Source organism: Hordeum vulgare, chromosome 7H (genome assembly GCF_904849725.1).
Source record: "Hordeum vulgare subsp. vulgare chromosome 7H, MorexV3_pseudomolecules_assembly, whole genome shotgun sequence".
In the NCBI taxonomy this organism is placed as follows: domain Eukaryota; kingdom Viridiplantae; phylum Streptophyta; class Magnoliopsida; order Poales; family Poaceae; genus Hordeum; species Hordeum vulgare.
The window spans coordinates 427,832,435-427,855,932 of record NC_058524.1 but is presented as its reverse complement, the minus strand read 5'-3'; the positions used below and the strand labels follow the sequence as shown (position 1 = coordinate 427,855,932).

The window sequence follows — 23,498 nt, the reverse complement described above, 5'->3', positions numbered from 1 at the left end:
TCACCCCGAAAAATCATCAGTAGAGGTGTGTGCAAAAAATTACTCCCTCTGTCCTGTAATATAAGAGTGTGTTTTTGCAAAAACTCATTTCTAAGCCCAAGCTCATCTGCACCCCTGCTGAATAAAAAATCCAAATAAATTAAAAAAATCAAAAACTTAAAAAAAATGGATGATAGATAATTTGATGTGCGAGGTTTGTTCTAAATTTTGTACAATTTAAACATTTGAGCAGCTCTCAAGAAAAAGACAAATTCAGGATCTCTAAAAAGGTTTACTATACATGTATCATTTTGATCCGATTTGCCTTTTTTGCCGAGAACGCGGACCTCACGCAATAAATTATCTATCACCCAAAAAAATGAATTTTTTTAAGTATTTGTTTTGATTTTTACTAAAAAAGTGCGGATGAGCTCCATATTTTTAACAGTATATTAATGTCAAAAACGTTCTTATATTATGGAACAGAGGGAGTAGTATTTTACTATGGTTTCGGTATTTACTCTTCACGCAGGTGCATTTGTGCTCGAGATTAGATACTCAAGTACCTGTCCACGTCAAGCTCCATATTTTTAACAGTATATTAATGTCAAAAACATTCTTATATTATGGAACAGAGGGAGTAGTATTTTACTATGGTTTCGGTATTTACTCTTCACGCGGGTGCATTTGTGCTTGAGATTAGATACAAGTACCTGTCCACGTCAAACAGCCGCAGTCACAAGTGGGCGTACCCAGGGTGCTCAAGCTGAAAATACGCCGTCAGTGACACGAACTGTACATGCTGCATGCATTAGTACTGAAACAATATATACTCTACATGCTACGTTCATGAACACCACTCAAGACAAGAGCACACCGGTTTATAGTAAGCATCGCATCCTATGCTCATTTATTTCATTGAAAGTGTTCTTGGAGAGAGAAAAAACTCAAAGAACTACTGGTGTTCAAGTGAAAAAAACAATAGAAGACAGCATATACAAAATGAACAAGGGCAGAGCTGTGTGCTTCACAATCAACCACAAGTCGAAAAAACTTCAAAAACGAGCTTGCTCTAACGCTAAAGGATGTTGAGTCACTATTTCCTGTGGCAACATCTAATCAACATCCAGAGGAGGACGATAAGGATCATGGTGATACCTTGAAGAGTTTACCCCCGTCTCTTGCTGCGAGGCTGGCTGCTTCCAATATGGACTGCACACGAAGCAAAATAAGTAAAACTACACTAAAATATGTCTATATAGATCTGTATGTAGTAGTTCGTATTGAAATCTCTAAAATGACTCATATTTAGGAACAGAGGGAGTACACACCTGACACGACTTGTATGGCAGAATCACCATGACAAAGATAGAAAATGAGATGGTTCACGACACATGACAAAAGAATCACAAGTTCACCGTCCCCCTAAACTACACCCTCACAACGACACCGACTCCAGTGCTCTACGCCATTCAATCGGTGATGCCAGAAATTCATGACCATACCGTCTCCATTCATCTAAAATTAGCGTCGTCTCCTGTAACCTGGAGATTCTTACGAGCACTGGAATTTCCGGTTACACCAAGACTACCTCTGTTAACATCATGGTGATTAATCATGTTGCTCCATTGATGACCCTCATTTGAGCAGCCAGCCCCGCAGCAAGAGACGGGGGTAAACTCCTCAAGGTATCACCATGATCCTTATCGTCCTCCTCCGGAGGTTGATCAGATGCTGCCACAGGAAATAGTGACTCAACATCCTTCAGCGTCAGAGCAAGCTCGTCTTTGAAGTTTTTCGACTTGCGGTTGATCGTGGAGCAGACAGCTCTGCCCCTGTTCATTTTGTATATGCTGTCTTCTATTGTTTTCTTCACCTGAACACCAGTAATTCTTTGAGTTTTTTTTTCTCTCCAAGAACACTTTCAATGAAATAAATGAGCATAGGATGTGGTGCTTACTATAAACCGGTGGATGAATGTGCTCTTGTCTTGCCCGACTCTATGGATCCTACTGATAGCTTGTGCCTCCGCTGATGGGTTTAGTAATGGCTCCAGTAGAATTACATGCTGTGCTTCCAGTAGATTCAGACCGTTTGCGCCATGCTGGATAAGCATTAGCAATACTTGAACAGGCCGCATTTTGGAAACTGCCTTCTTCGCTTTCTCTCCATTTATACTGGATGCCAGGCCTTTAAATTGACAGAGCGCCAATTGTGATTTCCTGAAGGAAAATGAACTTGCATTAAGCAACTGGCATTTTTCATAAGATCAGTAACAATTAGCAACACAACTGGAAGCAGAACAAGAGAAATGAAAAAAAAATGACTACAAGATATCTAATATCATAATAAAATTATTGAGCTCGGCAGTGAGACAAATAATTAAAGCATGTATGGCCTGGGTTACACGCATCTCACCTTCCGCCTTTCATCCGAGCATAACATACATTGTTAGCAGCAAGGGAATGCTCTAATACATCAAGGACATCATTCCAACTTGAAAAAACAAGTATTTTGGCTGCCCCATCAGTTGAAATGATATTCAAAATTCTTCTTGTCACAGCTTCAATCTTAGTCCAAGTAAAAGAACAAAAAAGATTTCATTAGTTATCACATCTAGCTTCAACGCATATGTACTAATTAGACAAGCCTGGGTTGGACAGCTTGGTGAGGTACATGGCCTATGAACCTGTGATTCCGCTTGTTGTCACAGCTTCAATCTTAGTCCAAGTAAAAAGAACTAAAATATTTGACAGAGTAATCGTACCCAACTTGAACACATAGTTATTAATTAAACAAGCCTCAGTTGGACATCTCCATGAGGTTCATGACATATGAACCTGTGATTCTGTTTTCTTTTTTCTTTAAACCCAGGCTGAACTCCTTTCCATTGCGAATAATGGAAATACAACAGTCCATGAGATTCAGACAGAAGGAAACAACATGTGATTCTGCTAAAGTTTATATAACAGCATGTGCATTCGCTTAGCACGAACTCTATTCCCTGAAAACAAATACATCAAGTGCATCTGGGTAATAACATCTAGAAATTATGAGGTTATGGATAGATTTGTCCAACTTCTCAGATAAATCACTTTTTACGCAAACTCTCTGTCGCGGTATTTTCGCACGGCAAATGCCAAGGGTGGCTTAGAGAGGTGAGAGCAAGGCCTCCGTGGAGATCCGGAACGGGTTGGGCAACAACACGCGGTGGTTTATCCAGGTTCGGGGCCATCGTGTGAACGTAACACCCCTACTCCTGCATGTGTAGCATATATGAAGAGTATATGGTTGTATATGGTTACTCCTTGAACTGTCTGGAGGAAGGAGGCTGTGAGCTCTCCTCCTCCCCTGAAGAGTGGGGAACGAGAGAATAGGGGGGAGCCAGGGAGAATCCTCCCCCTCCTGTCTGTGCCCGTGAGCTGGCTCCCTGGTTCACCTTATAAAGGGGTGCCTAGGGGATAAAGGGTGGCCCACGTGGCCTAACTTTACTGTTGGAGATGATGGGTGATGGGGCCCAAATGGCCTAACTTCACTGTTGGAGGTGACGGGTGCGCAGTGATCAGACTGGACTGCTGGGGCGCAGTGATGCTGGCTGCAGCGTCCTCGCGTCGTGTCTGATGGGACGTTGCAGCTAACTTTGCTGGGCTCCACCCGGACGGGCCTCCAGCCGGACGGGTCCCAGCCGGACAGGCTATGACTTTTCTCAGTCGGACCCGCACCTCATTGTCTTTTCTTTTCGTCACCCCCCACAGCCGGCAAGGGAGTGGCCGAGGCGCAGCCCGCGCGGGAAGTAGGAGCAGCCGGCTGGCCAGAGCCGGCGGGCACGGGAGGAGCGACCGGCGCGGGACGGCGTGTCGTCGGGGCGCAAGAGTGGGAACCGAAGCCGACGGCCGGCACGGGGCCACGGCAGCGGCAGTCGGCTGCGGGGCGCACCAACGGGAACCCGAGGCGGCAACCGGCCGGTGCGCATGGAGGCGACTGAAGCAAGGCGCAGGGAAGCGAGGGGGGGGGCAGGCGCCAAACGCGGCGACGCGGGGGGGGGGGGGGGGGGGGGGGGACAGGCGCCGAACGCGCGCGGCCACGAGGCGCAGCGCCTGGGAGGGCGGCCATGCAGGCGGTGGAGCGGAACCGGCCGGGGTCGGGGTCGGCCATCGGGCACGGTGCAGCAGCCGGCCTGGTGCCGTGCGGAGGCACGAGGGTGCAGCCGTCGGGCGCACGGGAGGCCGGACGTGAGGGAGGAGCGGCTGGCGCGGGGCAGCCAGCCGACCGGGCGCGGGAGCCGGCGTGGAGCGGAGCGCAGCGCGGGAGCGGCCGGCGCGAAGAGGCGACCCATGCGCTTGAGGTAGAGCAGGCAGGCAGAGCCGTGCGCGGCTGGGGAGGCGCTCCGGGTGTTGTGTCGCAGGGGCACCGTGGCGGAGCAGAGCGAGGAGACGATGGGCGGCGCTGTGGCACGGCCGGGTGAAGGCGACGAGCGACGCGCGATGGTGGAGGCCCGGACAGAGCAGAGCCGCCGGCTGGTGCTGACGGGCCGGCTGGCGGACGCGTTGGGTGCGGGAGCCGGCTAAGGAGGACGGGGCAGCATGGGGACTCAACCACGGCCGCCGCTCCGCGTGGGGCCGAATGCGAGGAGGCTCGCGGTCGCGCTGTAAGACGCGAAGGAACTGGCACCCGTGCGCAGCGGTGACACGCAGTGAGAGCACAGCCGGGCCCGTAGCTGGCCGCCATCGGCAACCTTTTTGCTACATCAACAGGAAGAAGAATTGTCCGGCTGGAGTGAAGCCCAGCAAAGTCAGCTGCAGCGTCCCATCAGACAAGACGCGGGGACGCTGCAACCTGCATCACTGCGCCCCAACAGTCCAGTCTGCATCACTTCGCACCCGTCATCTCCAACAGTAAAGTTAGGCCACGTGGGCCACCCTTTGTCCCTTGGGCACCCTTTATAAGGTGACCCAGGGAGCCAGCCCACAGACACGCACACAGGGGAGGGAGGATTCTCCTTGGCTCCCCCATTCTCTCGCTCCCCACTCTCCAGGAGAAGAGGAGAGCTCACAACCTCCTTCTTCATCCAGACAGCTCTAGGAGCAACCATGTACACACATATACACTTCATATACATCACACATCCAGAGAGCTTACAATGTGTTACCTCCACGCGAGGGCCCCGAACCTAGGTAAACTACGGCTGGAGACCCAGGCTGCTCGACCCAGGGAGCCAGCCCACAAACACGCACACAAGGGAGGGAAGATTCTCCCTAGCTCCCCCCATTCTCTCGTTCCCCACTCTCCAGGAGAAGGGGAGCCATTCTCTCCTTCCCCACTCTCCAGGAGAAGAGGAGAGCTCGCAGCCTCCTCCTTCCTCCAAGACAGCTCAAGGAGCAACCATATACACTCCATATACATCACACATGCAGGAGCAGGGGTGTTACCTCCACGCGAGGGCCCCGAACCTGGGTAAACCACCGCGTGCCGTTTGCCCAACCCGTTCCGGACCTCCACAGCGGACTTGCTCTCACCTCTCTAAGCCACCCCTCGTATCTGCCGTGCGAAAATACCACGACACTCTCAAATAAATTAATTGGAGAACAAATCATGTACTTGGCCTAGAATTAAGTAATAAGCAACTCAGTCTGATAGAATGGTTAGTGCAAAAGATTACTTCTTGTTGCACCCAGGCATTAACTATCGCCTGCCGTATTAAGTTAATACAAACGGGCAAACAAGTAGAATCTATAAATTTGAAAAACGCAACAGTAGAACGGTCATAAGTACGCAAATTAAATGAAACCTTTGTTCCATATGAGCCTTGGACAGAAATAGCGGCTTCTATCAAATCATCAGCTTGTTTATCAGCATTTTCACTCTGCTTCTCAACCACAAAAGCAACATTCTCAAGATATGTACGTTGACGGCATGTAGGGCACATGATCCATTTTTTGTGCTTCCCAGCAGCTCGATCTGTCAGGTACAAACAGCCTGAAAAGAACGGGGTAGATTTAGTGAAGGCAAAGAGTTCATTATACATCAAATGGACATATGAGATGAATAATCAATGGTTTGTCAAGACATTACATCAGGGTTGCAATTATCACAAAAAAGGCATTGCAGTTGGATTTGCAAAAATGAAGTCCATAGTACAGCTTGAAGGCAAACACATTGTAAGCAACCAATAATAGAGGGGCATAAGCATTAACTGCACCAGTTAATGTATACTTAAGCAAGATTACATACAGCATCACTCCTAAAAAAATAGATAACTCGGATACTCACACTTGCAGCACATGGAGTGGCCACATTGGAAAACCATTTTCTGCTCGAGAATTTTCTCCTGACAAACTGGGCATGATTCATTGCTAATCTCAGAACCAATTTGTTCTGTGGCAGGGAAGGAAGTCGCTGTAGCAACAATGTTGCCTGACTTTGGCAGCATCAATCCCTAAAAGTAAAGGGAAATGCAATCAGTATTTACAAAAGAACTCGCTGAAACAGAGTATGGAAACATATAAGTAGATTAAAAATAAATGATTCAGGGGTTATCCAGATTGAAAATGGTTCTGTTTTCAGGAAGACATGATGGCAGACCATAATATCAAGTTGACAGCAGGGCAGTAGCAGTGATTATGTTACCTTCAAGTACCGGAGTTGACCTCTTATACGAGCTAAAGATGTTAGAGCCAAGAACTTGTCACTTGTGAACTGTACGTTGTATGGAATAAGCTCTTCTCTTGTTACAATATTGACAGCACTGGGCTCATCATCATTCTCTTTGAGCTGCAACCGTGAGATAGACATCTTGATCTCGTCATGAGCACGCAATAATTGATTCTGAGCAATTGACAAACTCCTTGCAAGAGAAAACTCCTTGCGCATAGCCTAAATTAACAATCATAATCAGAGAATATCCCAGGATATTTTTTGAACCTTTCAAATTTGTACTAAATATACAGAACTAAGCAAGCAAGATTTTAAGCTTTGACATATGGCAAGATTCCTAAAATGATGGCTAATTGGAATGGCCTTTATCTCCCCTTGATATTTTCTCAGATATTATCAAATGCAATTGATCATCAAACAAGATGTAGCAGGTTTTACATGGTAACAGGCTCAGTAGTACTGGCTGAAAACAAGTGTTCTTTCTCTGATAAAAAATCATGGCATGACCAAATATCACTTTTTAAAGAAGGTAATCCTTCATACTATTCGTGGGTTTCTTGTATTTGTTATTCCTTATGCTACAATAGAATAATCCGAAGTGCTAGCATTTACTGATGGTCATTGAAATGACCATCATGCCAGAAGAAAAGGCGTCACTCTACAAACTATGACATACCTCAAAAAGAAGTAAATGCTTCGTACCAATTTCAACATATTGCTTTCCCAACACTCTCCTTGAGTGGCTTCGGATAGCCCTTAAAGCAGTCTCGGTTTGAGAAGGATGCCTGTAGACCTGTAAAGAGAGGCAGCATATAAAACTAAATGATGTGTTCTAAGCAGCATAATAAATGTTCAATAAAAACATAATAATATTAAATAAATAGTTGAACACTTTTGATTCCTTTAAATGCCAGGTTTAACTGAAGATAGCTGATAGAAGAAGAAAAATTCTAGTTAAAAAGAAGTTAAACCAAATCGTATCTGACAATGTCCCAATGATTTCTTTAGGCCCTTATCTCTACTACCTTTTAAATTGGAGTTGGTGGTGACAAATTCACTCTCCCACCTCTATCCCAATCCCCATCATCCATCGTTCCATTTAGGACATACGGACCCTCTTCGGTTTTGGCACAGCTCAGTCAAACCAACAAGCCACCGCATCAATCGTGTTTTGGATGGGAGAATATTTCATAAGTAAGTACTCCCTCCGTCTCAAAATAAGTGTCGCTGACTTAGTACAAAATTGAGATAATATCACTGGTGGTGTCTAAACTCGCCATGGACATTCAATTTAGTGCATTGACTTGAAAAATACATCTAATTGCTAAAACTTGACACTTTGATTCAAATACGGTGACACATACGTTTGCGTACGACTCGGGTGCTGACTGGCTTGACGCGTGGGACCGTTCGTCTTTTTCCACAACGCCCCCGGATTAATTTCTCCCTCGCAGAAAAGCAACAGGCTCGGTGGGATAGGGCAGCCCACACTTTTGTACAACAGCCCGTTCGTCTGCCTCGAGCGCTCCTCCTCCTCCTATGTCTTTTCTTTACCGATCGTGGGAAGGCGCCGCCCCGGTGGATCGTGACCACCGCATTGATCGTCGCCGGCGAGGATGGCGGAGCCCCGCCGGCGAGCTCCAGGCGACACAGCCCCCCTTTACAGCGAGAACCACCTCGTCTAATTAGGCCCCTTTCTCCCCCTGTTCGCGGTAGGGTTTAGGTCGATTTCAGAGGTAGTGAAATAGTTACGATTTGTATGTTATTGGTGAGCGCTGATGTTTGGTAGATGGTGATGAGTTGAAACCCCTGAGTGTATTGACCGGAAACCCTTACAGATTCAGTGTTCGTTGGTTACAGTTACGCTAGCTTATCTGAATATTTTGACAACGCCTTAACTGAAATTGATAGTACACCGCCTTACAGATTCAGTGCGGGATGAAAACTGGATAGCCGAGAAGTGAGGGCATACAAACATTACTTCATATTTGTTTGTGGTATAATGATTAGGTAATCTGAAATTGATAGTACATTTGCTGAAATTTTGGACAGAGTTTATCTGAATATTTCGGCACTAGCTTATCTGAATATTTCAACAGCACCTTAACTGAAATTTTGTACAGAGTTTATCTGAATACTTCGGCACTAGCTTATCTGAATATTTCGACAGCGCATTAACTGAAATTTTGGACAGAGTTTATCTGAATATTTCGGCACTAGCTCATCTGAATATTTCGACAGCGCCTTAACTGAAATTTTGGACAGGGTATATCTGAATATTTCGACACTAGTTTATCTGAATATGTCGACAGCAACTTAACTTAAATGTATTGCTGTTAACTGAAACTATCTAACAACACCTCAACTGATTGCAGATGCCTTCGACGGTCTTTTCTCAGTTGAGATACATCACAAAAGCTTCTTTTGTGGAACTGACAATAATATGACATACATGGATTATGAAGTTGCATGCTTTGACAACTGTGACAGTGATACATGGTCTTTGTTATGGATTGATGACTTTCTGCAGCAGCTAGGCCATGACAGAGATATGTCAAACTTGATGTCTTCTGGTGTCAGCCTGGGAAGACATTGGTTGATGGACTAAGACAGTTGATATGTGATGCAGATATCCTTGCAATGATAGCAGCTACCACAGATCACAAGAACTTGTTACTCATTGTAGACCATGGACAAACACTTGAGAGTGTTCGTACAGATGATATTTTACTGTACTCTACATTAAATTGTTGTAGTTTTTTTATCAATTTTCATGTTACCAGGAAGTGGAAGGACAAGAAGAGGACGAAGCGGAAGAGGAAATGGTGGGAGAGGAAGTTTGTATGACAATGGGGGAAGGACTGGACCAGGGGCTGGTTTTTGGAACTTGATGTTTGGACCTGACGCAGATAGTTCACATCTGGCAACAGAGGAAGAGCCTATCACACAAAATGCACATGGAGGGGATGAGTGGGATGATGACTTCATCCACATGTGACATGGAATTTCATAACTGAACTTTATGCAATGCAACTAAGTTCATCAATGAAATCGATCTGTTTGTTTAGAAGACTCTTTTGCTGTAATGAACCTGTCATCCTGAACATCTAATGACCATGTAATGCACTTCAGTATGTTGACTTGCATGTGCATTTTGCTATGTGAATCCACTTTCAAATTAAATTGCTTGGCTATGTTATGTGATTCTGCTTTCAAATTTATCTTTTGTTGTCAAATTTCATTGTATGTGCTGTCAAATTTTACTGTATATGATGTCAAATTTTAGTGCATTTGCTGTCCATTTCTAAAAGTACATATACTGTACTGCATTTTCATTCAGAGACAAATGTCTTGCCATTTTCATTTAGTGCACACACAAAGCACACAATATAAGACAGGGATTAGAGGTGGGGGGAAATTAATCCATGGGGCGTTGTGAAAAAAGGCAGCGGCGGTGAGAGCAGATGCCTCTCCACTGGCTGACAAGACGGTTCCACGCCACGCTGTCAAGCCAGTCAGCATCCCAAGACGTACGCAAACGTGTTTGTCACCGTATTTGAATCAAAGTGTCAAGTTTTAGCACGCATTAGATGTATTTTTCAAGTTAAGGCACTAAACTGAACGTGCATGGCAAGTTTAGACACCACCAGTGATATTATCTCTACAAAATTTGTATTAATTTAGTTATAAATTAGCGACACTTATTTTGGGACGGAGGGAGTACTTGGTAAGACACAATGTTTTTACTACTATAATAATCAGCCAGTCAATTCGCCAAGCAATTTTTCCCTGCCGCCGCTCCTCCCCAATACCTATCCTCCATCAGCCACCCCTCCCCAATATCCATCCTCCTGACTTCAAAATTTCAAAATCCAGTCATGGATCCACCCCCGCTGCAGTTACACAGGTGCAGCCTGAACTGCGCCGTGCCTGCAGATCTTAACAAGTGCATTGGTTTAAGTATATGCGGATCACCCAACCTTCTCCATCAGTTTAGACTTCTGGTTTTTCTTTTGACGATTCATGAAACTTAATACGAGAGTCAAAAGGTCTTGGGTTCAAGTCTCGGATTTCGCAATTTAAATAAAAAAATTGATTGACCTCTTCATGTCCATGTTTAGGGCTTATCGAGCTAGATGTGAGAGGGGGTGTTGAAGTATATGTGTTGAATCGGGAGAGGGGAGTACCTTCAGTCCATGGCCTTCCCGTCTTGCTTCTCTCGTGAGTTGTTTTGTGTGTGTGGCGGCTCTGCTGGGAGCTGGATGGCTGGGTGCCTCCTTACTAGGTCAGTCCCTCTACATGGGCTTGGGCCCTAAGGGAGAGGAGGCTGAGCTGGGCCCATACCGGTTCAACAATAGGCATAGTGCCCAACCTTCTCTATCAGTTCGGACTTTTGGTTCTACTGGTAATATGGTATCGTGGCCAACAGTTCTTGGGTTCAAGTCTTGGCATTCGCAATTTAAATAAAAATAATAATTGATTGCCCTCCTTTTTTCCATGTTTAGACCTTCAGTTTGGGGTTTTATTTCTGCTTGTTGGTGCATGAAACTTAATAGTTCCTAGTACAAGAGAATAAAGGGAATACTCGGTGCAATACAAAGATGGATGAACAAAGGTCAAAAGGGTACGGCGGAAGGGTATTCTAAATGACAAGTACTGAGCTATATCAGCAAATGAAAGACATAAGACAATCATCTAGATAAAAGATAGAACAAAAGTCACCTGTATATTTTCCCGAACAGATCTTGGATTAACATTGTTGCCACCAACTTCGGATCCTTCATTAGTTTTTTTGTTACGGAAAAAGTGATTCAACTCATAGGTTCGCCTCTGCAAATCCTGTGCTTCTTCTACTGAAGCAATAACAGAATCATTGTTCGATTTCTTAACAACAAAGAGTCGTGCCTCATACCCCTAGAAAAAATCATGAGATTGATAATTACATTTTACCTAGAATACATTGAAGAGCACAATCATACAAGATTACCTGAGACAGCTCATCTAATTCACACTGGATGCACAAAGAACCAGTACCATCATAGCACTTTGGACAATATCTCTGACTCTCAATGTCCTCTTCCCTTGGGTTATCCATTGTTTTGTCAATTTCCAATAGCCTAACCATTAATTGTTGCCTTGAACCTTCCAGGGAATCAATACCAGCTTGAATAGTATACTTCAAGCCAGCAATAGTTTGAACCCTATTGCATAGAATAAAACAACCATGTTATCCATCAAATACTAACAATATTGTAATTTAGTGATTCTATTTCCTAAATAGTTAACTTAAAGCACTGCAACTTCCTTCAAAAATAAACCAGCATAAGATTCAAGAAAAAATTGAACCAGGTTTAGTGCTGACCTGGAAGACGATAGCGCCCCTGTGCCCAAGCCAGTGGTGCTCTTGGTGGATAAACTATTGATCTTCTTAAAAAGGTCATCGGTAGCATCCTTGCTCTTCTCAATGCAATCCAAAGCGTATAACCACCAACCCATACCCTGATTTTGTAGTTCTTTATTAAGAGTTGTGACCTAGAGGCAGAAGGTCATTAGAAAACAGTGATGAGTTTAGTCTAGAAAACTGTACGAACAAGAGTAAAGCAAACATCATGCTTATAGAGCACTAAGCAAGATCGAAAACACAGAAGAATGTTACAGCAAAACATAGAACATTCCAAGGAAGAAAAGACGTGGATCAAAATCATTTGTTGCAAGTTGCAACCCAGAAAATAACAATAAAGTGAAGAGATCAACCTCTTCAAACGATGCACTGAAATCTTTCTGTGCTATTAATAGCTTTGTAGTAAAAACTGATAAATATTTTTCTTTGAGTGTGTTGCATTTCTTTCTCAAGCAACCATCAGCAAAACACTCAGATGACGAGTGGCAGCCAGTACGATTCTCTGCATCCAACTCCACACTTATGGATGCTTGTCCAACAACATTTTTGCACTCAGAGGTTTCAGGACTACCAGCTGCTAAAACTGAGCCGATGTTCTCGGATATCTTATTTCGCTTTACACCACATAGATCTGAATCCGCATGGCTAGTTTCCTTTCTTTTACGTCTGTAATAGACAACAGGAGGTTGTATTTTTGGTGTGCATTCATGCAAATATTCGGAACTAGTTCTGAGCAGCTCCGCAAGATTGTGGTTGATATGAAGATTCAACAACGGGTCAACACGGAAATCATCAAAATTTTGGCGAGCTAAATCTAGTGCTTCTTTGTACAAAGAGATAGCTTCTTGGTTCTTTTGTTCAATGATAGCAATTCCAGCAAGACCATTCAGGGAAACAACAACTTTTCTAAGTTCTTCCTCCCCTTCAACTTTTGCTTTACCAATAAGAACCTGGATAGGAAAGGATGATGAAAAACTTATGCACAAAATCACGCAATTACACAAAAATAATTAGCTACCAATTGGGGAGGTAAAATTAGTCATTCACCTGCAAAATTTCTTCCATGGACAGAGGAGTATGTTGCAGAGAGCAGAGACCAGAACTCCCCACTTGCGGATGGCAACAGGCCTGCCGAAGCTTGAGCAGTGGGACTAGAAGTTTGGCAGTGTCGCTGTTGGAGAGGTACACATTTGATAAAGCATTTGAATCTACAAAACAACAAAAGGTTAAAGCAGTTTCAGTTTTTTTTTAAACAAAGAGGTGCACAGTAACTGTACAACAACTGAATAACACGTTTAACAGTGTTGTGAATTTGTGGTCATGAACAGCAACTGAATAACACCTTTAACACAGCCCTTCAGGGTGTGTAGTACACGTGATTGCTTTGTTTGAATGCACACATGGAAAAGGTAACTAAAAAAAGAAATTTCTGACAGAAACCATCTCATAGACATGACATTTAAGAGAAAAATAAAACAAGAAAAGATGCAGATCTGGAATCATTGCCTTGTATATTGCTGTCTTATAAGACATGTCCTTCAGACTATAATTATTTCAACAATAAAAGAAAAAAAAAACAGAAAAAAATGGAACTTCTTAAATCCTGTCCCTGCAGTATCAATCTAGCAACCAGGAGCAGAAAATAATTGATATAGTGGACAAAATACCTGATGTTACTTCCCTTCTGTTCGCATCATTTCTTAAACGTTTAATAATTTCATGTGCATGGTCCATGCAAGTTGCATGCTGCTTCTGATAGAAATATTCTTCAATTGAAGAAAAGATGAGCCACGAGAAACACTCTTCTTGTGGAGGTAGCTGTAATTCCCGCGAAACATGAATTTTAGAAGAGCGCCACATGATTTCCTTGAAGAACTTGTGTGTATAATTCATAGCTATCATATCTCCCCTCTGCAGTTCCATTCAATTCAATGAGGAAAAGGTGAAAAGAAATGATTAATCCAACATCTTGAGGAACCAATGTTGAAAAAAGATTCCATCATAGCTTCATTCATACTCCCTCCGTCCCGAATTACTTGTCGCAGAAATGGATGTATCTAGACATATTTTTAGTTCTGGGTACATCCATTTCTGCGGCAAGTAATTTGGGGCGGACGGAGTATAATGCTATGCCAAGCAACAAATTTGCACTAAGATTGGCATTCTTTAATCAGGTTTTACAGTTCTTCAAAGATGTTCATCATTCATGCATGTTTTTGAATTATATGAACCTACAGATGAGCAAATTACCTAACAGTAAAATTCATACCATCCTAGGTTTATAGGCATCAATGACATGTGTGCAAGTTCTTTCACTATCAGTGATTAATATTTCTAAGAATGAGAAATAGTACAGTATTATGTTTATTCTTTTGTCAATAGTTAGAGCAACTGCGGTATTGCGAAAGATGTATTAAATGCTTGCAGATACCACTGGCAGTCAATGTACCTCATATGGGTCTCTTATAACGTCCACCCACCACCTATATGTGTCAAATGGACTTGTTCTGAGAAAGCATAGAAGGCCAAAAAGATCATCAAGCCTGCGTTGTATTGGAGTTCCTGTAATACACCAACGGTGTTGCGCATTTAGCCTCATCGCCATCTCAGTAACAGAAGTTTTGCTGGACTCTACCATCTGAGCTTCATCCAAACAAAGCCGCCACCAGTGGACCCTTGTTAGGACAGTTGGAATGACAGGGTACCTAAGTGTGTAATACGAGTTCAGTAGAAGTTAAGCCATAGTTATTTCCATATATTGAATGATTGGCGGGCCTAATGGGTTAAAGCATGCAATGCATATAAGACTGCAAGTATTCAATGGAATACTCGGAGTAAAAAAGCTAGTTCTCTTCTATTTCAGCTCTTATCAGTATACCATAATTATAAACAGAACAAAATGTCAAGTTAATTTGTATTTTAATGCTAACATTTTCAGGTGTAACAAAATTCCATATTCAGGTCATACAAGACCAACAGATAGGTATTATAAATTCACAATTTTGAAACCCGAAAATGATAACTCCAACACAACACAATATAAAGAGCGCTCATATAAAGAACAAAAGATAGAAGTGTGAGCATCCAACCCTGCCACCGCCACCAGACGAACAGAGAACAGAGACCTTCTGGTGCTGCACTGCTGCCCCTACCCACCGTCAACTTCGTACACCTCGTCATCCAACTCGTCCACGAAGCCGGTCCCTGCCAACCTCGTCACTAACCTCATTTTCCCTTCCGCCTACGCAACCTACTACTAATCAATCAGAGGACTTTTAATCTCAGCACCCCCTCGAATCTCATTCCCACCTCGAACCAAATACGTTGGCTGAGAGTCAACCTTGTGCGCATCTTTGTTCTCTTTCTCTCTCCAACCATCTTCTCCTGGAAGGAACCAACCATGGCAGGTGAGAAGCACCTCTCCTGGAAAGAACAGACCATGGCCACCCATCAAGCGAAAGCGAAGGAGAGGTCTCGCCGTCACGCCCTGGCCTTCGTCGTGGAGATCCCATTGGATGAGGCGAGAGATATCAACCGTCTTCGGGAGTTGCACACGGCCAGGGCAAGTTGCGAGGCCGGGGTTCAGGCAAACCCGAACGTCGAGACGCCGGCGCCCTTGGCCGAAAACAGGTATGATCTTTCCTCTCGTCTCTTGTTTTTCCCGCATAAATTATTTCTGCACCTCAAAATTGAATCTCTCTGTTGTGCTTCTATGCGTGTCATCAGGCCTCAAAAACCCGATTTTCCTTCGTGCTTGCTTTCCGTCGATGTTGAGCAGATGGAGGGCCTCAGGGCCTCCTTGAACTCGGCTTCCCGATCCTCGCTGAAGATCGACAGGGTAATCAACCATTCCCACCCTCTTCTTCTGCGGCTTTTGCCCCGTGTTTTCGACTTTGAGCATGTTTTCTAACTCCTTTAATGCAGGACTTCCTTACAAGGACAATCGGAGAGTGCACCGACTTGCTCCATCAGAACAAGAACTGGGAGAAAATTCATGACTATGACCTAAAGGTGCTCCACGCCATTGGAGCTCAAAGACACGAGGCGCTAGCGGAGCTCAACAAGGAGAAGGCCACCGAGTCCAGGCTGCTGAAAGAGAAGGTCAATCTCGAAAAGGAGCTCAACCAGGCACAAACCCAGCTCGCGGCCGCCACCAGTCGTCATCATGAAGACGTGGCCACGATACGTGAATAGGCCGCCCACCTGAAAGCAACGGAAGTCTTTGCCGAAGCCGTGCGGAGGGCTAACCAGCACCTCGCAAAAATCCTGAGGAACCACGAGAGCAAGTTTCTTAGGGGTTAAAACAATGCACATCATGCAAGTCACAGCCTCAAGATCTATAAAGTACTAGATTGATTTGAGGTGCTGGTTAGCCCTCCGCACGGCTTCGGCAAAGACTTCCGTTACTTCCAGATGGGCGGCCTGTTCGCGTTTCGTGGCCACGTCTTCATGATGACGGCCGATGGCAGCCGCGAGTTGGGCGTGCGACTGGTAGAGCTCCTTCTCGAGCTTGACCTTCTCTTTTAGCAGCCTGGACGCGATGGCCTTCTCCTTGTTGAGCTCCGCTAGCGCCTCGTGCCTTTGAGCTCCAATGGCATGGAGCGCCTTCAGGTCCTAGTCATGAATTTTCTCCCAGTTCTTGTTCTGATGGCACAAGTCGGCGCGCTCTCCGATTGTCCTTGTAAGGAAGTCCTGCATTACAAGGAGTTAGAAAACATGCTCAAAGTCGAAAACACGAAGCAGAAGCCGCAGAAGAAGAGGATGGGAATGGTTGATTACCGTGTCGATCTTCAGCGAGGATCACGAAGCCGAGTTCAAGGAGGCCCTGGGCCCTCCATCTGCTCAACCTCGGCGGAAAGCAAGCACGAAGGAAAAGCGGGTTTTTGAGTCCTAATGACAGGCATAGAAGCACACAGAGATTCAAGTTCGAGGTGCAGAAACAATTTATGCGGGAAAAACAAGAGACGAGGGGAAAGATCATACCTGCTTTCGGCCAAGGGCTGGTGCGTCGGCGTCCCGGCGTTTAGGTTTGCCTGAACCCCGGCCCCGCAACTTGCCCTGGCCATGTGCAACTCCTGAAGACGGCTGAGGTCTCTCGCCTCGTCCAGTGGGATCTCCACGGCGGAGGCCGGGGCGCGATGGCGAGACCTCTCTTTCGCTTCCGCTCAATGGGTGGCCATGACCTGTGCCTTCCAGGAGAGGCGCTTCTCGTCTGCCATGGCCGGTTTCTTCCAGGAGAAAATGGGTGGAAAGAGAAAGAGAACAAAGATGCAGACGAGGTCGACTCTCAGCCAACATGTTTGGTTCCAGGTGGGAATGAGATTCGAGGGGTGCCGAGATTAAAAGCCCTCTGATTGATGAGATTAGAAGCCCTCTGATCTCAGCCAACTAGTAGGTTAAGCAAGCGAAGGGGAAAATGAGGTTCACGGCGAGGTTAGCAGGGACCGGCTTCAAGGACGAGTTGGACAACGAGGTTGATGGCAGGCAGGGCCAGCTCCCGCTCGCCACCATTGGGGAAGGGCACGTCCGGAGGAGAGCAAGTCGGAAAAAACGAGCCCTCTCCGGTGGCAAGCAGATCGGTGGAGAGCAACGCGATGGAGGAGGGGAACAAGGAGGGGGAGCTTCGAAGACGATGCGGGGAGTCGAGCAGGAGATCTCCGGTGCAGGGACGCAAGCAGGGAGCTCCGATGCGGGGAGCCGAGCAAGGGATCTCCGGCGGGAGACGAGCGAGGAAGAGGAGACGAGTGAAGGGAGTGCATGGTTTGTCGAGAGTTCACTGGGGGGGGGGGGGGGGGGGGTTCGCAAAATGACCATGATGACAAGTTTTATCGAACAGAGGGAGTATAAGTCAACTTTCAAAATAACAGAATAAGTTGGTATGGCCAAGCTTTGGTGTGAAAAATAAACATCACCTCTTTTGAAATCTGAATAAATGGTGATCGCTACAGAATGTCTAGAGCGAAAGGGAGTAGGGGACAACAGCTCTTTCAATTAAGGACAAATATTAACCAAGGATTCAGATTGTCGTATAGGTCAACTTTCAAAATAACAAATATGTTGATCTTAAGTATGGCCAAGCTTCGGTGCAAAAATTAAACATTACCTCTTCTGAAATCTCAAGAAACGGCGATCACCATCATGCCGATCAGAATCATGTGATAGATCTTCTTTGAGGACATCATAAGTTGTCAAAACAACATCAGCAGTGCTTATTTCACTCAGATCATTTCTTTGGTTAGCTGAGTCCAAGTTCCTTGCACCTTCATAAATGCGAACGTCCAGAGATCCTGGCCTTGTGTGTCTAGGAGAAAAGGAACTTAACAGTCAGCACTATCAGGATATGCAGATAATCACTGACCAACGGAGGTACCGATAAGCATTGAAATAATCAAGACTGGATAAGGCACTTGAAGCTTCAATTATACGCATTGATTATACTACACTTGAATGGTCTAGCAAAATCTGTTGCACATGAACAAACTGTTCTTAACCGTTGAGAACTTCTTCCAAAATATGTAACGTATTTATTTTATTACGAAAAAACATTTTTTTTCATGAGCAATCTTAATTCCTACAGACACGTGAAAAGAACTTCAACTCAAAGTTGCAGAATTTCTACAATGATCCGATTACAAGCAGTGAAGTGGAAGTTATGGGACTGGCACAGTTAAAACAGAACAAAACCAACATTCTACGTTCCAATCGAAGAGATATGCATCCGAAACTAGGAAGGAATAATAGTATATACAATGGTCAAATGGTCATGCACATGCTTTAAGTTTTCCGGTAAGTTGTGTGGGTTCAAAAAACCACTATGATAGGGTCAAGACCAGCCTAGCGCAGTTCATTTCCTCTCTTACTAATTCCATCTTCTAGACTTGTATCACTAAAAAACTTTCTTCTATTTCCCTGTGCTTGTGGTTCTTGCAACTACTTCCCTGCCTGATGGTGTGTGTGTGGGGGGGGGGGGGGGGGGACCTAGTGTCCTTTTTATGTACAAAAAATATCGCTACAAACTTCAGAAAATGCAGTCTGCTATTCTTTCAAGAACTAGATACAAATACTGCACACCTATTGTTTGGACAGGAGAAACCATACCGGGTAATCTCGGAGTGCCACTGTGCCAATATTGGTGACGGGCATACTATCAATGTAGCATGACTGAAAATAGTAGTTTGAGCTGCTTCAGCGAGTTCCAAGCACACCGCACAAATGTAGTTTTCTTCCGTCTCTGCAATAGAAAATTTCGCTCTCTTCTGCCTTCTACTTTTAGACTTCATGGTGCTTTCTTCATTCTTTGGCAACACATCATCATCGTCAAAGGTTAAGTCTTTCTTGGGTGAGTAACCAACACAATCAGCGTGTTGCCAAGCATCACAAGTGTCACATTGGACCCATATCCCCTTGTATGCAGAACTTTCACTTGCAGCCCCACAAACGCATTCAACTCTATCTCTTTTCGGCCTACTTATCAGATCTATTTCTTTTCTGGTTCCAGAGACAGAACAATCTGTGGAAAATGTGCTACGATGGGCAAAAATGCAAGCCAAAAGCTCGACCGTTTTACCCAAGCCCATTTCATCTGTAATTATTTAGCCATAAAAAGGAAAATTAGTGATGACTATACTTAGTGCCCATAACATTAGTGCACTACAATTATTCCCGAACAATTAGAATCAACATACCAGCCAAAATTCCCCCATAGACATAAGGTGGAGAAGGCTCTGGTTGCAATGAAACATTTCCACTGCAAAGTGACAGATTATATGAAACTAAACCATTCAAGGATGTCGAAGGAACGATTGCATTCCAAATCCAGAGCAATGGAAATAATATATTTTTGGAAAAAGAACAACGAGTAATAAGACAGCAAATATGCACAGCAAATAATAATATGCATAGGAGTCTAAGAAGTTTTTAATGGCATATCCTAATAGCCTACAGCCATCCTATATCAAGCCAAACATTGACACCCAAAAAAAATCTCAACATACTTGACCACAAGCACACTTCTTTCCTTTGGGCAAGACTACCCAACATCACCACGCATAAAACCAAATTACACTGATTTTCCTTACATGGTGATACAAGTTCAAGGACAGTTGATGTAAACCCTAGTTTAAACACGTCAACCTACATTGAAGGAAAGAAGGGTGTTGGACTTACTTGAAGGGATTGTAAAACATCCTTGAATTATTGCTAATAAAATCTATGGGAACACAATAGGGTGCATAATGAACATAGTCCTCATTGGGTGATGGAATAGTTGTATTTCCCTTTTCACGCTGAACCATCCAATTTGCTGCACGAAGTTGGTACGGTCTGAGATGAGGAAGTAAATCAGGAAGTTCATCTTCCAGCTGTTCTGCATCCCTATCAACAGGTAGTAAGAAAAAAGCATCATATAACAGTGACAAAGAGAGTAGTGCTATCATAATACATCTAACTTTGTTTTGTATGACTCTAGACCGCAGATGACCAAACATTTCCACCAAGCCAGCATATGTAAGCCATACTGACAGCAGAAAGTAGTTTATTTTTGGTGTGGATACTTTCACATACTTCTGGAAGTTCAGAGATAAAAGTTCAGAACAATTGCCTCAACTGTTCCCTAATAACCAACACATGAGATCACGAGATGTAAGGCACGCACATCGAAGGCTTAACAGCTTCGTAGAAAGCAGCAAGATCAAACTGTGAGTCGCTCTTCGGGGCGAAGTCACGATCATCATTGCCGTCCATCTGCGGAACAAGACCATCCATCCCGTACATGACAGCCAACGTCGTGACCTCAGGGCGAACCCAAGCCATCATATTCATCAAACTCTTCCTCCAGGGCTGCCTCGCAACCTCCAGCAGCGATTCACATGCGCCGAAAGCCCGGTCCATCACCTCCACTCTGACCCGAAGCACCATGGCCGGCGCCGGACCATCACCAGGCGATGAGCTATACTCACAAACCCGCAGCTCCACGAACCCCAGGCTGACCAAATGGGCAAGGCCGGATACGCCTTCGTCGGGGCCATCGAAGCAGCCCGAGACAAACGCGCCGCCTCCAAGCCCCTCCGCGTGGTACTCCAGCAGCACGCAGTCGGACGGCACCACGGGCCAGTGGCCCAGCCTGAACCCGTCCTCCGGCGCGTCGCGCACCCGCAGGCGCAGCGGGCGCCTCCCCCCGTTCTCCTCCGAGCGCTCCCCCTCCGGCGCCCCGAGGCCGGCCCCCTCCGGCCTCCCCTCGCCGCCGAGCCTCACGTCGCGGAGGACCAACTCGGCGAGGTCGCGGGGATGGCCGTCGGCGCCGCCGCCCGCCTCCACGAGGACGTCCCTCCTCACATCGCCCTTGGCCGCGCGCTTCGATTTGGAGGAGCCAGCGCTAGGGCTCGGCGCGTCGGGCTCCGCGGTGGAGGCGCAGGCGCCGAGCGCCCTCGCCCGCGACGGCCGCGACTTTATCCTCCCCATGCGGCGTCGGTGGCGTCCTCAGGCGGCGGGCCGCTGGGGCATTGGAGCGAGGGTTTTGGCGCGCCGGAGCGGAATTGGGCTGGGCGGCTGCGAAATCCCCCGAATCCCTCGCGGAGGAGGAAGGGGTGGGGGGTGGCGGGGGTTTCGGCGGAGCGGAGGCCGGCGCCGATGAGGTTGGATTGGAGGCTTTGCGCGATGGGGTTGAACTGGACGCGAGAGGGGTTTTGCACGGACGGAGATGGGTTGGGGTTGGGGTTGGGGAGGGGATGAACAGGGAGGGGCAGTCACGGGTAATTTTTGAAAGAAAAAAATCAATTTTAAACCATAAATTTGTATAGATTCGGTGAAACGAACCTTCTCATCAAAATTCGTGTTGATTTCGCCGAACTATGTAATCCCAATCTAAAAAAATCTAAGTTCGTTTGTTAAACCGGGATTGTTAATGTGACCGGGATTGGGCTGTGCTGCGAGGTGCATCTTTCGAAAAGACTAGGTCAGCCCAGTCAGCCACGTACTATTTTTACAATATTCAAATATATTTTGAAATGCCATGTACATCCTCCCATTATAAATATAAGTCTTCCTAGATGTTTTCTGAAATCGTAAATATTTTTCAAATTTTTGAAAACACATTTGAAAAATGGAACGTTTCCCGATATTCCAAACAAAAAATTATAACTGCGGACATTTTCTCAATTTCTAAAGAATTTTCGGCAATAGGAACATTTTTTTAATATATTTGAAATTATGAAGTTCTGAACAAATTTTGAAATCGCGAACATCTTTTGAATTTTTGAAAACACATTTGGAAAATGGAACATTTCCTGATATTCCTAACAAAAAATTATAACTGTTGACATTTTCACATTTTCACAATTTTTGTACAATTTTCGGCAAGGGGAACATTTTTTAATATATGTACAAATTATGAAATTTTGAACAAATTTTGAAACTGCAAAAAAAATAATTTTTTCAAACACATTTCAGAAATGTAACATTTCCTGATATTCCGAACAAAAAATTATAACTGCGGACATTTTTTTCAATTTTGTACAATTTTCGGCAACAGGAACATTTTTTAATATATGTACAAATTATGAAATTCTAAACAAATTTTGAAATCACGAACTTTTTTGAATTTTCTAAAATACATTTGAAAAATGGAACATTTCCTGATAATCCGAACAAAAAATTATAACTGCGTACATTTTCTCAATTTTTGAATATTTTTTGGCAAAAGGAACTCTTTTTTTTATTTATGTACAGATTATGAAATTCTGAACAAATTTTGAAACGATTCAGCCCATCAGACGAATCCGAGTTGACACGATGCCTGGGTTTGATTTAGACCCGGATTGCATAATTCAGGATGCAATCGATCGGGATTTTGATTTTGAGGTTCATTTCGCCCGATTAATACGAGTTCAAGGTTTAAATTAGATTTTTTTTCCTTTTTGAAAGCATGGGTGATTTGGGATGCTGGTTACTGTGTGTCGTGTTGAAGTGGAATCGTGAGCGTGAGAAGAGAAAAAAATTTCCACGGGTGAGAATAGATGCAAGGAGGGATTTCGAAAATGTTTGAGAGATTCTACATATAGTCGCCCGTGGATTCCTTTGTCTTCCTCATATCTGGCAACCCCGATCACCGGAATGTCGGGAGCTCGGAGGCATATGCTTCAGCGCAAAGGACGACTCACTTTCCCACCGCTCATCAGAGTGGAACTTTCTACTAATGCTTCAGCGGAAGGGGAAGGCGACACCTCCGCTTCCCTGGAGCCCATGCCGCGCCATGGGTGCCTGGCGCGCCCTCGTGTCTAGCGGCCACCTCATGGTTCCTCTGGCACTTATTCGTTTCAATATTTTTTGTTTACTTTAAAATAAAACTTCATAAGTTTTCAACCCAATTGGAGATGTGTGGGATAGGTATCTGTGGCGTAGCTTTTTCACGTCCAAAATTCAATCTACCGGCATTCTCCCACTTGATGTAGACCTTGCATATTATGAG

At 44.9% G+C, this 23,498-nt stretch overlaps 1 protein-coding gene and 1 long non-coding RNA gene across 3 annotated transcripts; both read right to left on the bottom strand.

Moving 5' to 3' along the window:
- Positions 1-859: 859 nt before the first annotated feature.
- Positions 860-21,741, bottom strand: LOC123411449 (E3 ubiquitin-protein ligase SHPRH-like). Of its 2 annotated transcripts, XR_006613268.1 has the most exons (20): positions 20,688-21,741; positions 20,201-20,407; positions 19,720-19,781; positions 19,133-19,616; positions 18,138-18,335; positions 14,484-14,739; positions 13,702-13,945; positions 13,082-13,242; positions 12,388-12,984; positions 11,996-12,165; positions 11,621-11,834; positions 11,356-11,547; positions 7,310-7,426; positions 6,607-6,852; positions 6,250-6,415; positions 5,768-5,955; positions 2,398-2,549; positions 1,940-2,201; positions 1,311-1,855; positions 860-1,191 (listed from the first exon to the last, which is right to left on the bottom strand). XR_006613268.1 is itself a non-coding variant. In XM_045104395.1 (19 exons), the coding sequence occupies exons 1-19, from the start codon at positions 21,491-21,493 to the stop codon at positions 1,595-1,597; spliced, it is 4,983 nt and encodes a 1,660-aa protein (XP_044960330.1). In that variant the 5' UTR covers positions 21,494-21,741; the 3' UTR covers positions 1,263-1,594. The 2 variants fall into 2 exon arrangements, 1 of the variants encoding a protein (XP_044960330.1); XM_045104395.1 differs by lacking the exon at positions 860-1,191 and having other exon boundaries at positions 1,263-1,855.
- On the bottom strand, positions 16,324-17,820 carry LOC123411450. Its single transcript, XR_006613269.1, has 3 exons — positions 17,018-17,820; positions 16,814-16,924; positions 16,324-16,726 (listed from the first exon to the last, which is right to left on the bottom strand). It is a non-coding gene; the product is annotated as an uncharacterized LOC123411450 (long non-coding RNA).
- Positions 21,742-23,498: the final 1,757 nt, after the last annotated feature.

What these genes read in the sequence shown, in the direction of transcription:
- LOC123411449 (XM_045104395.1), bottom strand. Translation starts at nt 21,493, where the DNA reads ATGGGGAGGATAAAGTCGCGGCCGTCGCGGGCGAGGGCGCTCGGCGCC. An exon ending in GAAGCTGTTAAGCCTTCGAT is followed by an intron (nt 20,408 to 20,687) that starts GTGCGTGCCTTA and finishes ACCTGTTGATAG; the next exon opens with GGATGCAGAACAGCTGGAAG. An exon ending in TTATAAGAGACCCATATGAG is followed by an intron (nt 13,946 to 14,483) that starts GTACATTGACTG and finishes ATGGAACTGCAG; the next exon opens with AGGGGAGATATGATAGCTAT.